At 47.9% G+C, this 14862-nt stretch overlaps 5 protein-coding genes across 5 annotated transcripts; 4 read left to right on the top strand and 1 right to left on the bottom strand.

The window, feature by feature from the left end:
- Nucleotides 1–1569: 1569 nt before the first annotated feature.
- Nucleotides 1570–3343, top strand: FSST1_000057 (AMP-activated serine/threonine-protein kinase regulatory subunit SNF4; the record flags this gene model as incomplete). Its single annotated transcript, XM_083232014.1, has 4 exons — nt 1570–2187; nt 2315–2438; nt 2487–2636; nt 2682–3343. The coding sequence occupies 4 exons, from the start codon at nt 1570–1572 to the stop codon at nt 3341–3343; spliced, it is 1554 nt and encodes a 517-aa protein (XP_083090239.1).
- An 837-nt stretch (nt 3344–4180) lies between these two features.
- FSST1_000056 (Rho GTPase-activating protein) lies at nt 4181–6725 on the top strand (the record flags this gene model as incomplete). The annotated part of the gene is made up of 3 exons (XM_083231904.1): nt 4181–4432; nt 4483–4524; nt 4569–6725. The coding sequence occupies 3 exons, from the start codon at nt 4181–4183 to the stop codon at nt 6723–6725; spliced, it is 2451 nt and encodes an 816-aa protein (XP_083090238.1).
- A 138-nt stretch (nt 6726–6863) lies between these two features.
- FSST1_000055 (uncharacterized protein) lies at nt 6864–8150 on the top strand (the record flags this gene model as incomplete). The annotated part of the gene is made up of 1 exon (XM_083231793.1): nt 6864–8150. The coding sequence occupies one exon, from the start codon at nt 6864–6866 to the stop codon at nt 8148–8150; it is 1287 nt and encodes a 428-aa protein (XP_083090237.1).
- Nucleotides 8151–8808: 658 nt separating this feature from the next.
- Nucleotides 8809–10223, bottom strand: FSST1_000054 (replication factor A protein 3-domain-containing protein; the record flags this gene model as incomplete). The annotated part of the gene is made up of 3 exons (XM_083231682.1): nt 8809–9680; nt 9899–10010; nt 10071–10223. 3 exons carry the CDS (start codon nt 10221–10223, stop codon nt 8809–8811), a joined length of 1137 nt encoding a protein of 378 aa, XP_083090236.1.
- Nucleotides 10224–13339: 3116 nt separating this feature from the next.
- Nucleotides 13340–14382, top strand: FSST1_000053 (bZIP transcription factor; the record flags this gene model as incomplete). Its single annotated transcript, XM_083231572.1, has 2 exons — nt 13340–14252; nt 14300–14382. The coding sequence occupies 2 exons, from the start codon at nt 13340–13342 to the stop codon at nt 14380–14382; spliced, it is 996 nt and encodes a 331-aa protein (XP_083090235.1).
- Between the last annotated feature and the right edge of the window lie 480 nt (nt 14383–14862).

Raw genomic sequence — 14862 nt, 5'->3', positions numbered from 1 at the left:
AAAGTCTATGGAGATAAGTTGATGCAAGCCAGATGTTGTATGAACATGCATCAAAAACAACCCTGATTACCTCGGTGAGTTACTTGAGTGTCCTTGGTTTTACCTGGTCCTTGACTCTATTGGATTATCTTTGGACTCTAGCACTCACATGTGATAAACATATCAGATCACAGTTATCCATATCAACTCATTGGGATATTAATCCGATAGTGAAGTTGTACAGACACCACTTTCGATTTTATTCAACTCAACAACACGTGGGAATTAGAGAGCTATCTCTCCTTTGTACCTTCTGACAATGTCTGAATCCATACAATTCTCACATGTAAGTGATTATTTGCCGGCTTATAAAAAGGGAAAGGGTCCAGTCGACATCATCGTTTTGTTTAGCACAAATGTACTTGAAGTCGTCACGGACAATCTACCCAGTACCGTCTTTAATCCTTTGATACCATGACAAAGTTGTGATGGAGCTAGCATACTTTTTGACAAACTACTCATTACTAGAATGTGATCTTTCCTTCGTTGGCGTCTACAAGGATCGAATGTTATCTGAGACATCGCTGGTTATGGTCGGAGTATCTTATCCTGGACCCTTGAAATTACTCCTCATAAGTGTGGTTACAGTAACACACACGACGTGATTATGAGGAATGAAGATCCAAGACATGCAGACTACTGATATGGATATTGTGCGGCTTAAAGATTGGATTGTGATCCATCCCTCCATCCTCTGTCTCACAAAAAATCCCTGGCCATAAACATAATGAGCCAAGAAGGGTTGCGGGATTTTGAATATCATTGTGAAGCAGTCAAATTGACACTCATCATCACAAGACTGTCCATTGTCACATACTACAAAAGATGATATATTACTGAAATGTCAATGACTCGGACCAATCCTGAGGCTCGGAGATCATCATCAACTGTAAAAAATGCCAAGACGCAAAGTTCATCGTCGATCTGCCTATGACGCTGTTGGTTGTACTCCGCCTGTGTAGTGTCAAGGGTCTGTTCAGATCCCATGTTGGCCAGCGGTATGGAGTACTGAACTGTAGTGTCTGCCCGCTGTACAGTAAAAGTAATGCTGGACTTTTGTTGGGCAAACTGTATTGTAGGTGGTTCTCTTATCATTTATTACAGCCGAAGCAGGTTGTCTGTCAAATGCCCGACCGATTACCGGGCGATTGCGAGTGATGGTCAATTTGAGCACTATTTTCCCTCTTTGCACTCCGACTGCGTCTTCTCTCACGTTTTATCAAGCAAACTGCGTCCTTATTGATATGGAACAATCACCAAATTTGTCGGATTATTTTTACTGACCATTTTTCAGAGCTTGTTGTCGCTCTATTCCTATTTCCTCTGTCTACCTTTTGTCATCATCGGGTTTTCTACCGCCAGTAATGCGCCACAGCTCAGCTCACTGCTCTTTCTCTTCTGGCCATTGACAATTGTGCAGCATTTCATCACTTACGATTTCCCAACCTACGAATTATCAAAATACTTGAGGTGTGATTGATTCACTGTCGCGTTCTACTGTGCAACATCAAGATATAGAACTTGGTTGGAATGGAGGGAAATCCAGAACCCGAACCCGTACGAGGGGATCAGCCCCTCGAAACCGAAGCAAATGCACCAGCACCAGCAGATGTCATTCTACCAAGTGAACCTCTGGGAACCCAAGGCGAACTCAAGACAGAAGAACCTCAACCCGAAGATCCGGCACAAGAACAAGTCAAATCATGGATAGAATCCCAGACCGAAACCGAACCACAACAGCCTCCGACCGAATCTTCAACTGGTGATGCAGACGGTGACGATACTGCGGGCGAGCTGCCCCGCGCCGAAACTGATGCCCCCAGCACCAGCACAGTACCTGGCATGACTGGTACAGCAGCCGAAAGCGCTTCGACCACAACTTCAGCACCACCTCAAGGCACAGACGCCACAGCACCTCCAGCTGGAGTTGGAGTCGTAACAGGACCGGCTTTGATAACTCCACGCAGGCGGGCTGCATCAACCTCCACTGGCCTCTCGAACTCCACTTCAGTCGCCGGTCATGTCCATGTCCCTCATTTTGTCGCTCCGTCATCCTACCTTCGACGCAGGACTTCCATTCGGAGCCCAATGGCACCTACCGAGCCGAAACCTCTGAGTCCTCTGGACAGAGATCAGTTGCAGGGTCTGGTATGTACCGTCATTTGCCTGTCTTTTCGAGCACTTGTCTCGTCGCATCCCTCCGTCCGTACAAATCGACGTGGGGCACGCGCGCATCCCGTTGAAGATATCTTGAGCTGAGCTAATGCTGCTGTAGAATGCTATTCGCGATTTCCTCAGAGTGCGCACTAGCTACGATGTTCTGCCGCTCTCGTTCCGACTCATCGTCCTCGATAACGAACTCCTCATAAAAAAAGCGATCAACATCCTAACACAGAACTGTGCGTCACCCCATCTGCAGTTTTGACCGATGCTAAAACTTTCTACAGCGATAGTATCGGCTCCTCTATGGAACTCCAAAACTTCCAGGTTCGCCGGCATTCTTACGAGCACCGATTTCATCAATGTCATCCAGTACTATTGCCAGTTTCCCGACGAGTTCCACAAACTCGATCAATTCCGGCTAAGCAGTTTAAGAAGTTGGTCATATTCTTCTCGACACCTTCATCGCTAACAGCAGCCAGATATTGAAAAGTCGATCGGCGCGATACCCATCGAGACAGTTTCGGTACATCCTTCGAAGCCGCTCTACGAGGCATGTCGACGCATGCTCAAGACCCGCGCGCGACGAATCCCGCTTGTAGATGTCGACAGCGAGACCAACAAGGAGATGGTTGTTTCGGTCATTACCCAATATCGTATCCTCAAGTTTATCGCGGTCAACAACGAACACAACACAGTACTGCTGAAAAAGACCGTCCGGGAGATTGGTCTCGGCACATACACAGGCATTGCTACAGCCAAAATGGGCAGTTCTGTCCTTGAAGTCGTTCATCTCATGGTCAAATACAACATCAGCTGTGTCCCAATCATCGATTCTCACGGCCGAGTGCTGAATGTGTTTGAAGCGGTTGATGTTATCCCATGTATCAAAGGCGGCGCCTACGAAGATCTGGATGGCTCTGTCGGAGAGGCGTTATGCAAGAGATCCGATGAGAGTCCAGGCATTTACACATGCAGCGAAGGCGATCGCCTGGATTCCATCTTTGACACTGTCCGCAAGAGCAGAGTTCACCGTCTGATAGTGGTGGACGACGACAACAAGCTCAAGGGCATCATCTCCCTTTCAGATATTCTCAAGTATGTTTTGCTGTATGGAGTGGAGGACACAAGCAACTGGACTTGAAAGGACCAAATGATTCATAATGATTGCATGCCGTCTACGATCAGGGACAGGGAGGCAAGCATATAAACTGGCGCAAGGGGAGTTTCCGTGGAAAGAATATCACTATGTTGCATATGTCTTTCGTTATAGACCGTTGGTAAGGTATGCATGCATGATGCAGCTTGTCTCAGAGAAGATGACTTCTTTGGACGTCCAGTGTCACAGAGATGGACGCTTTTTCGGCTTCGGGAACTGGGTGGCTTCCAATATTTGAGTGGGATTGGTCAGGTCTCAGTTGGACGACATGATGGATGACAGGCAAACTTGATACTGATGCTTGCTGCACTCTGACGACATTGGTTCTATCCACAATATCTTGATCTATTTCAGTATTCCATCCCCATATTTTGCTTGGGTTTGTTTTGTAGGTCATTTTCACAACCTATCATTCTGTTAGACCAACCTTTACTGCTTTTTATTCATCGTCACTCGTCTGTAAGCTGCCGTATGACTTGTACTCCATCGCATTTGTCTTGTGGCTCCAAACTATTTTGTGCCATCTGTTGCTGCCACCTGCAATCACTGCCACAATCTCCGCTCCTGTCGCAACGCTTCAATCAACCAGCACCTTCCCAACTTCTCTGTTGCCGCCAGACCCTTCCGTAAACCGCAATGAATCACCCATCGTTTCAATATATACGACGCCTCTGCGACAAGTAAAGAGTTACAACACATCAACTCCATCATCTCTTGCTTTTAGGCAGTTTTTTTTTTTTTGAGACGCCCGCATCTTAATCAACGGATGGATACTATCGGAATCTTCTATCAATTCGCATCAACTACACCAAATCCTTGTCGATGGATAACTATTATCACCCAGCATCTCTGGGTCATTACTCTGCGCCCGGGAATATTCCTCAACATCGCCTCGCGCCGTCCCGGAGTAACTTGTCTTTGCAAGCTACAATACGGCATACAGCTCACCAGGGGCCTGCATATACCAGCAAAACGTGGACGAATAGCAGCGGCGATCACAACATTCTTCATGATACTGATGAATTGGATGATAGGGCAGGCTTTGTCCAGGAATACAACCGTTTGGCAAAGAAGGTGAGGTTGCTTGTGGAAGAGCGAGCTTTCAGTCAAGCTGACCATCCTAGAATGGAGTGAGAATATTGGTGATTGATGACTTTGACTTTCGGGTAAGTGCCTTTTGCTATCCCAACACAGCTCCTAACAAGATTAGGCCAAAGGACTTGACAGTCCTCGGAAGCAGGGATGGCTTTACCGCATACTGCGATACTCCTCGAACCAAAACGAGCCGGACACATTACCGCCAACTCAAGGACCTCGTCACAAACGCAGCGTATCAGATCTTGCCCACAATTTAGTAAATCGGCGCGATACTCCAAAGATGATCGATCTCCAGTCCATGATACGGATAAGCGGCAAGAGTATGTTCTATCTTCCAGTTGAACACGCACCGTCTGCCCTCATACTTCCGACCTGTCTTCGAGCTACTGCACATCACATCGCTCAACATGTCACTACTCGGGGGATATTTCGTATACCGGGGTCTATCAGAGTAGTCAACATGCTTTTCGACTATTACTGCTCCACGGAATACGGCCAAGTCGACATTACGAGTACCACTGTTCGGTGCGCAAACTTGCCTATGCACGTTCAGGCTTCTGTACATGATGTCGCGTCAACCTTTAAACGTCTTCTCTCGGTAATTCCCGGTGGGATACTCGGCTCCCTGTCCCTTTTCGACGCTTTTGTTGCAATCCATTCTCAACTGCAAGGTGATCCTGAGTTCCCTCGTACCAAGCACACTAAAGTACGGGCCCGACTCATTGCCCTGGCTATCGCAACTGTAGAGTCGCAGTTCCGAAGGGAATTGATCTGTGCCGTTTTTGGACTTCTTAGCCTTATTGGCAGAGTAGCAGAGATCACCCCTCGAGAAGATGAAGAAGGAAGACCACTACCAACTGGAGATTTGATGGGTTACAATGCACTGGGTATCGTCTTTGGGCCACTCCTCTTGGGCGACTTGCTCGGGCTATACTCCATGAAATTGGCCACACCCAAGGCAGGATTACTGGTGCTCCCATTGAGATCTCCAAAGCCGCGACAGGATCTACGTGTACGGAAGACGATTGATGAGTTACCAGGCCCTCCCACGATGGACAAGATTCTCGTCGCCAACGCCATCACAGAAATGCTCATAGTCAATTGGAGAGACGTTGTGCGTCAGATGAAGTCCTTGGGCATGAATCGACAACACGAGCCACGGACCATGAGCCCCATGAGTGATTCCCAGGAGAACAATTTCGTTATCAAAAAGCCACAAGATTGGGATCGGGAATGGCGCAACCCGGCGGCAGACGAGATCACAAGAGAAAGCAGCCCAGAACCGCCTACACCTACCCTGGGGATACCTAAACACCGATCGAGGAACCGTGGGAGCTCGGCATCCCGGAAGCTTGGGATAAGACCCAGTGTAGGGTGCCTGAGTCCAACAGTGGAGGAGAGCATTCGCGATGAAGAGGCCCTACAGGGTGCCCAAAACTATAAGAGACATAGCGTCGCTGGGGGTAGTTATGGCTTGCAAATGACTCCGAAGGATAGGCAAGATTTTGACAACGACTTGACATACTACGGTCGCAACCGCAATGTCGAACAAGGGAAAGACAGTGAGTCCTACATCGCCCCGACACCTACCTCAGTCATGAGAAACAAGAGAGCCATATACCACCATAGCCCAAGGGTTTCGGAGGAAGACGTTCCGCCTCGCACATCTTCCAAGCGATCAACCCCTTTACATCGAGCGAGTGTCGACGCGCAAGACATGTTGGGGGTAACGACCACTCCAGACCCTGTATCCATTGAACGCAAGGGTGCGATTAGAAAGAAGCATCCAGGAAAAGGCAAGCCCGAAGAGACACACCGTCATTCCATTACTGTTGATTGGCCAGAGTCTGCTGCGAGGTCTTCCCATACTTTGACAAACAAACATTTCCAAACGACCCAGTTTGAGTTTCCTTCCGAGAAGGAAGCGTTAGAGGCCGCTCTCAAAGCGCATTTCGATGAGCTCGGAGAATTGGATTCTTCAGAGCAGAACAAGCATCAATCGTTCGATACCGACAGCAATCATAATACACCAGCATCGACCCTCGGCCTGGAACCCGATATCCAACAGAATCCTTTGGACAAACCGGACGGGGACAATGAGTATACCATCAGTTGGGGTGGTCAGAAAGGGACTCATAACAACTCCTTGGCAAATTCTGCTTCAACAACGCCAAGGCAATTTTACGCACCTATGCGGGTGCCATCAGCAATTGCAGGAGAGAATCTCCCAATGAAGTCACAACCCCCCGAGAGCCACGTAGCGACATAGCAAGTCCCTTCTGGCGCATCAGGAGGGTCACAAACGAAAAGCAGAATCCAACAAACTCCAGAGTCTAAAGAAAGCAACATACAGAACCACCAAACCCCTGAGACTTTTGCACGTCGGTCCGCTAGTCGGGTTGTGTCCATGCCGGCAGAATCGCCCAGAACTGAGTCTCTCTATGACGAATCAACCCCATGGTTTTCCATACCCAAGAGAAACCAAGAAGTGTTGAAGCGACCAAGCATATCACCAACTGAAAACCGTCGAGGAGTCAGGGCGCTGGCTGCCAGGTTCGAAGGTGGTAAATCGGTTGAAAGGTCTCCGACACCTCCAAGTAGCGCCAGTAAAACTCAAGCTCTCATCTCTCAGTTCTCCCAAGAATCACCAACGAGGAGTGTACGGTCTCAATCAGTCTCGGTCTCGGGTCGACGCAACATGCCGCATGATCCAGTAAATCAGAACGTGAACTCTCGCAACCCGTCAGCTGTGGCAAATACAGTTGACGATGTGGTCAGTGGACAAGATTTGCGAGTCTCGATTGGGGAAGAAGCAGCGATAAAGGCAATTGAACTCCAACAGGCAGACAAGGAGAGAAAGCTTTCACAAAGCTTTCAGGGACAGCCAGAGGTTTTGACTCTACGGCAAACAATGCCACGAAGGAAACCAGTCCCAGCGGAAACCGGTATAGAAACGTCACTCAAGAATCCTGGAAGTCTTGGTACAATGATGCCGTATCCCGAACAACCCCCTATTGCTCAACATCTCAATTTTGTGCGTCCGACTTCTGCAACTAATACTCAAGACACTGATGCACTGATGGTTCCTTACAACACTGCAAATCCTATTCAACGCCCTGGAAGTACCACCACTCTCCATACACAGATTCGAAGGCTTCAGAGGCGATTAGACCTCAAGACAGAAGAAGCAACCCAATTAAGAAGGCAGCTTGATGTACAAGAAGACGCGGATGTCGGTACATTGAGTCAACAACTACGAGAAGCCAAGAGGGAGGCACAGATGTGGAAGGAGCGAGCCGAAAGCGCAGAGCGGAGGATCAAAGTATTTGAACGATTCATAGCACGACTGAAAGGAATACAAGTGGTCGGAGGAGCTGCCGACGGACAGGTCGCTACAGGAAAGACACCTGCTGGACCAGAGTATTTGGAGCATGCAGAAAAAGACAACGCTGCGTTCTTGGAGAATGCCGATCGATATGAGAGCGACAGTTCAGGATCAGAAGACTGTAGGATTGTTTCTGCGCGGATACAGAGATGTCTTGACGGCTTGACCGATGTTCCAGAGAATATCTCGCAGGCTCAGACGACAGAACGGGATATCAGTCCGGGCGATGCTGAAATTTGGATGGCGGCACAGAAGTTACTGGACAACGAAGCTCAGGTGCAAATGGACGGTGGCGGAAGTGCAAGATAACCCAACAAGGGTTCAATGTTTAACAAGTTCGTGGCGAAGAGATTTTTATGGCTGGCAGAGATTACAAAGGGTCTAGATTTCTTCACAAGACCCTGGTGGCGGTGATGCGGTACTTTTTTATTTTTAACCATCAAGTCTAGACATCATTTCAGTACGTGGCAAGGGTGTGTCTGTATATCAAATATTCAACGGAACTTCTCCTATGAAGTTCATTGGGTAAAGTGATTTTTATTCTCGATTTCGCAATGGCCGCGTTGCAGGATGTGACAGGTGCCTGATATTCAGATCCTATTTGTTGAGAGGAGCTCATATCCCGGAGAGGTCAGTTGCCGAAAAAACGCAAGGTCTAGAACGGTGTACCTCTGCAGATCAGCATTGAGTGATGGTTGAATCTCGATCCCGAATTCATATGCGATTTTGGAGAAACACTGTGTGATGAACATTGGATTTTTGAAAGTCGATTTGCCGAATTACGCTGGACCCTTAATTTTTATGCCGGCACACGAAACCATGATTGGATTTCGAGTGCCGATCTTCAACATCGCCCCAACTTTATGTTTGTGTCCGTCCTGACCTGCCATGCCCAGGGGCACGAATTGGTACCTGTGACATACTAAACTTTTAATAGGGCCAACAAGGATGCAGAGTTGAGAATATTCTATGGTCTCTCGTCAGCGGTCCGTTGGATTCGCCACCTGCCTGCATCATCCCGACCCATTGAAACATGAATGCGTCCAATCCCGTCGAGAACGCAATCAAATAGTTCTGATTCCGAGAAGTCGTCTGATTTTGAGTCTGAAGTAGCCGAGTCATCGGGGTAACGGCGCCCTGTTAGCGAGGAGTAGCGGCGGGAAGAGGCTGAGAATGTGGGGGACATGGGTGGCTGATATGACCGGAATCGTTCCTCTGTGGATTGTGTCATTGGCGGGGACGGGAGTAAACTTGGAGAAGACATCAGGGGCGGAGAGTAGCCAAGGGGTGTGTAGGGCTGAGCCGATGGTATGTGTGATAGCTGAGAATCTTGATCGTAAGTTTGCTGTGAGCTTGAATATGTACCACTAGGCGTCTCGATGAAAGAAGGTCCAGTGGTTTCTGGGGAATAAGAACGGCAAATCGTTATTTCCTCTGGTGGCGATGGTAGAAGCGAGCCCATGGAAGGGGTTGGTATTGGTGTTTGTGAAATGTGAGATGGATAGGGCGTAGTAGATCGAGATTCAATTTCATTACGAATGTCGGAACTGTACGTTGTGAAAGACATGGCTGTAGAAGGTCTACTCTGGCCATAATTTGATCCTGTTCTGGACTGTAACCTCTGTGCAGCAGCGTGGGTGTTGTTGTGTAAGGGTCTCGAAGTGATGGCTTCAGTTGAATCTGACTTGGGTGTCGTCACGTTTGATTTTCGATTTTGTTCGTCAAAATAAACTTGTCTTTGATGTGTAGCGGATCTGTAAGCATCAGATCTCTTGGGTGATGTCCAGATCATGGCCACACGTGGGGGGTAAGGTTGTGAGGACTGGAAAGGGCCATGACCTGGTTGCCCAAGTCAGTTGCCGGTAAAGATCGACTGATGCTTGTGCGTAGCTTGAACAACCGAGCTGTACAAAGCGAAATCTACAACAATCAGCATTGGGAGTTTCCATAAACGTAGTAGAACTTGACAGCGGAATCAAGGAATAGCCATCCGCACGGTTGTGATACAACGTGAGCGACGCAACTATGACGACAGAAATACGAATTTCGATACTCACCCACTGTATTACCCAAGTCCCGGGATGTCAAAACTTTGATCGACAGGTCCGGGTTGACCTTTCCAATGACCTGCACAGCATTTCCGTTTGAGAGGTGGGCATCCTGAAGTTCCTGATAAGCAAATGATGTCCAATGTCGTGCTACTGACACAAAACGTTGTTGATAACTTACTCTGTTCAGTAAGACGGTGACAGTTCCATCGGACTCCAAAGTTGCCTGATCACCTCGGAGTTGAGTCACTTCACCCACAAGCATGACGACTCGGCCGACAAAATTGTCGAGATACGCGGCGGTAATACGCGGGGTCGAAAGTTGTTCGGCCATTGTCGTGTTTGGTTTTCGTTTGCGACGAAAGGAGTATGATTGAAGCACGAACGGAGATGGGTCGTCAAATAGGAATTACGATCGAGATGCCTGGCTACTGCTCCAGCAGATGAGGTTGACGAGAGGTGGTGTGAAACCTGTTGCCTGTTGCCTGTTGGCGATAACGAGTATGAGGGGCAAGCGCGTAGAGCTTCCCTTGACGCGCAATCACGTGAGAGAATCCATCTATCACGTGATATTAGAGCGCTCCACTGTCTTAAGTGCCATTTTGACGAGAGAAAAAGAATGGACAGACTCTTCAACAATGAGAGACTGCGAACAGGAACATGCACCTACTTGACAATTTCTAATACCTAATGATAGTGTTGTCTCCTGAAATGAATGGTTGTCGAACTGGCCCCACTCTCATGGATTCTCGTTCGGACCAATGCCTGACTCCGACGTGCCAGATTGAACCTCTGTCATCTCCACGATAAATCCGCTAGCCAAGCCGTGCCAGCCCCCAACCATGTCTGTTTCCCTGTTTTACATTTCATTCATAGACATTTCTAATCATCGCTTGGACCGTCCGGCTATTGACAATGATAAGAACTTTGTCTATGCCCGGCCTAGTTGGGTATTTGACCCCGCACATAAACTCTACGCTTCAGACCAGCACCGGGACAAAAGCTCCGGTTTGCATTTTAGAGCAAAGTAGAAGTGTCTTTTCAACGGATATCCGTACCATTGCAGCTGTTCAACAAAGAGGGCGTGTGGATACTGTATGTATGCTACAGTGTCTAGAGTGTACGCACAAGTAAGGGCTGCCACATTGATCAACCGTAGCTCGACGGTTATTCTTTACCGTACAGCACATGAGACATTTGCTGGACTGAAGTTTAGAACCAACCGAAGAAATACAAAAAAGAAGAGGTGCTTTGGTACCGCAGACAAATTTGTTAACAAAATTGCGCAAGCAGCAACTCATCACTGGTCAGTTTAGAGTCATCGAGTTACATACTGAGAACGCGCAGCCAGGATGATCCTTACTTATTGTGGCCCATGAAATCCGGATTGAAGTTGTCGATCCTTTCGAGATATCTCTTCTCACAACAGTTCGAGCGAGCTGAATCATCGCTGACAGGACCCTGTGTGCATTGTGGAATGACGGGGTGCGTTAACCCACCATCTTAATATTTATGCAACTCATGCGTATAAATTCGTCCAAATGTTCCACGATTCTTTCAACAGCATGAAAATAAGACATGTCACGAGTATGCCAGTATTGAAAGGATGGTCACTAGGTCCGGGGAATAGCACGGATGCCGCTACATTTCCCGTCGTTTCGCCTGCTCAGGGTCTTCCCAGGGCCTAGGTATACAGTTCGTATTACACTGTCCAGTCGAGAACCATGCAGTCGGCCCCTTGTGAGTATGTAATCCGGCAATCCACCTCTGAATACTTCGATTGGTCATCTAATCTGAACGGAGGGCGTGTCCGTCTCGAAATGATTGGTTGGAATGCTCCTAAACGCCTCCTTCCACCTTGAGCGATACCACAGGGGCCACACCAAAGTCCAGACAAAAGCTGCCTATGCCAGTATGCTTTGCTTCTAGAGGAGACACTTTATAAAGTTCATAATTAACACTTTCTGTCATCCAGCACGGAGATCTTGACAGTTTCCACGCATTTAAATGGTTCAACATGTCGAAACAGGATGACGTTTCTTGGCTGGGGAGTCAATCACATACAGCTGTTACGCGTTCAGAAAAAGTGTTTGCTCTCTATTTTTTGATTCGTTCACGGTAATAAAAAGATGGGAAGGGTCCAATATCAAATCTGCAAGTGCCACTCAAAATCAACTTTCATACTTGATTGTCGCAGTTTTGATACAACCCTGCACCCGTTGAGGCTTTGAACAAACCGGACCAATCGCGAATTGAAGCCACCGGAGTAGGTCCGCCAACCCATTGCAGTGTACCATCCCTTCCTTTCTTTATTTCCACCCACCACTCCCATAGATTCACTCCCCGAACCCCAGTAGCTGGACGTACATACATAGAAAGGACAAGCCATCTTGTATTGTATGTCATGTACATTGATCCACCGACTTTTAATACTGGGGAATCAGTGACGCAAGTAATTGTTGGTGGTCGCATCAGTAGCTACCTATAATACCTATTCGAACCCTTCATGGAGCTGCTGAAAGCGTCGAGTTTTGAGGAAACCTGGCATTCTACATCATATATATATTCAGCACACAAGCATCTTACTTGCCTTTGATTCTTACAAGAACTCGTATCACTGTATCCAACCGTTGAGGATCCATAGACACAAGAGGCGAAGCCGAGACAAACCATTGGACTGGTCTGGAATACACTCGGCTGTACTGAATCAACTCCGCGGCATCACGCAAAAGTCGAAGCAACAAAAAACGAAGAAAAAAAAACACAGCAATTCGCCCCCCTGCATCTAGAACGACCTACATCCCCTGTTCCATACTTCTAACCGGAGAGGCCGACTATAGATACTTGATAGATAATCCGCATCGCGATTGGAAATCGAGTTCTATATCATTCATCGGCAAAAGCACCATCTCATTACATTTTGCTTGGATAGCGGTAGTTCAGCTCAGTACTGTAATAAGGTGTTGTTGTGCTGCCTACTGCACTGCGAATCCGGACTGGTTTCTCCGTCAAGCTACCTGCCCCAGCTCCCTACCTACCTAATTTTGGGAAGGTCTTTCTTCTACACCTTTCCAGGCAAGCCACCCGCATCAGGCTTGGACATAGAGCGACCAGCATTTTACATCTTAATTCTTCAAGTCCAGATCAGATTCTCAGAATATCCCATCCCATCTTTCTCATCATCCTCTTCAGGCCTGTATCCTTCGCCACACTTGGCCTTTGATGTTCTGGACTCTTGGTCCCTCAAGCTTCATCCAATTCGGTTAAGCACCCCCCTCCCTGTTCCCGCTTAACGTCGTTCGATCCCCCAGAGTAGCACGCTCATCTCCCACCGAAGCTTTATTCTTCCGAACTGACTCAGTAGCCTCCTGCATTTGCTGTAACATCAGTGGCAGAGCGCTATTCGTGCAGTACAGTGCAGTCGGTATATCCTTTGATCCCGAGGTCAACATGGACGGACCAAACAAAATCTTTGGCCATCAAGTCCAGGAGTTGCAAGATAACTATACCTTGAATCGTGGACAAGAAGATGCAATCATTGACCCGTTGCTCAACGATGGCTCTTCCAATGCCGTTATGTTTCCAAGTGTTAGCAATCCCATGGATAACCAGTTGTTCATGAATTCTGGCATGTGGAACCCTGCGCTTAACAACCCCGTTGATTTCTATCCTCCGGGCATGTCGGGCATGGGCCACAATACTTTGACCAACAACCCATTACAGCCCAACAGCCCAATACAACCCACCGACACGCAATCTTCACCCAGAACATCTCTAAGTGAGTCTGTCTTTGTGGCATCTCGCACCTCGAGCAAATCTTCCATTCCTTCCACCAATTCTGCTGATGCCGATGCAAAACCCCTGCGTGGTAGTAGAGCCACCAAGACTCAACCTCGAAAATCGTCGACCGCGACAGCCACTAAGCCATCACGTCAACGAAGAGCTTCCAAAGCTGTTTCCGTAAAGACGGATCCCGGAGATGAGGATGAAGAAGATGACGACGAGGATGATGGACTGGATGAGTCTGCCAAGCGTAGCAAGTTTCTGAAACGCAACAGGATTGCGGCATCAAAGTGTCGCCAGAAGAAGAAGGAATGGGTCAGCAACCTAGAAGACACTCGATACAGCTTGGAGCATGAGAACAACATTCTGCACAAGCAGTACAATGGCCTTGTGGACGAACTGAGCACCGTCAAGAATCAACTGATGATGCACGCCTCCTGCAATGACGCCAACATCAACCAGTGGCTGGACAATGAGGCGGAGAAGTTTGTCCAGCGTATCGCCTCGCAAACCAAAGCTCAGAGTGCACCACATAAAAATACTGGTGATTGCTGCGATAAACATCGTCGTAGCTCAAGTGGTATGTCACTAGACCCTACCACCAAGTACATGGCTAACAAACCACAGTTGCAACTTCCATCCCTCGATCGATAGAGTCCGAGATCAATTTCGACCACATGCCGGACAGCATGATCAATTCGAGACCCTGAGAATGAAAGATGGTGACAAATAAGGAGGGTTTTGTCTTGACATACAGGCGGCTAGCCTAAGGAACGAAGCCACTTTCGACGTTTCTCCACAAGATCACAACAGTGTTATGATCTGGAGTTTGAAATTCTTTCCTATACAACGACGAAAAAAGTACCGAGAACGATATCGGATTGAAACTGAATCGACGATTTTTTATACGAAAATAAATATGACGGAAGACTATAGAGTCCCAGAAGAAGGGCACCAGGGGAAGTTATACCATGACACGATGTGATGTGGAACTTGACTGCAAGGTCCAACCAGAGCACCAGGCCCGACTCAATCTATGACAGAACAGGTGTTTTTGGCGTCTTTGGCAATACTGGAATTCGATAGGGGTAGGGAAGGGATGAGAGACCCATGATGAGATATCTATGACTTGACGCTTTCACGATTATGATTTGGTGTGCCATGTTAAAGGCGTACGAGTTGCTAACTGA

The sequence above is a fragment of the Fusarium sambucinum genome, chromosome IV, assembly GCF_050947815.1.
Source record: "Fusarium sambucinum isolate potato_lamoka chromosome IV, whole genome shotgun sequence".
Lineage (NCBI taxonomy): Eukaryota > Fungi > Ascomycota > Sordariomycetes > Hypocreales > Nectriaceae > Fusarium > Fusarium sambucinum.
The sequence above is the reverse complement of the archived record's forward strand: the minus strand, read 5'-3'. Positions and strand labels throughout refer to the sequence as shown.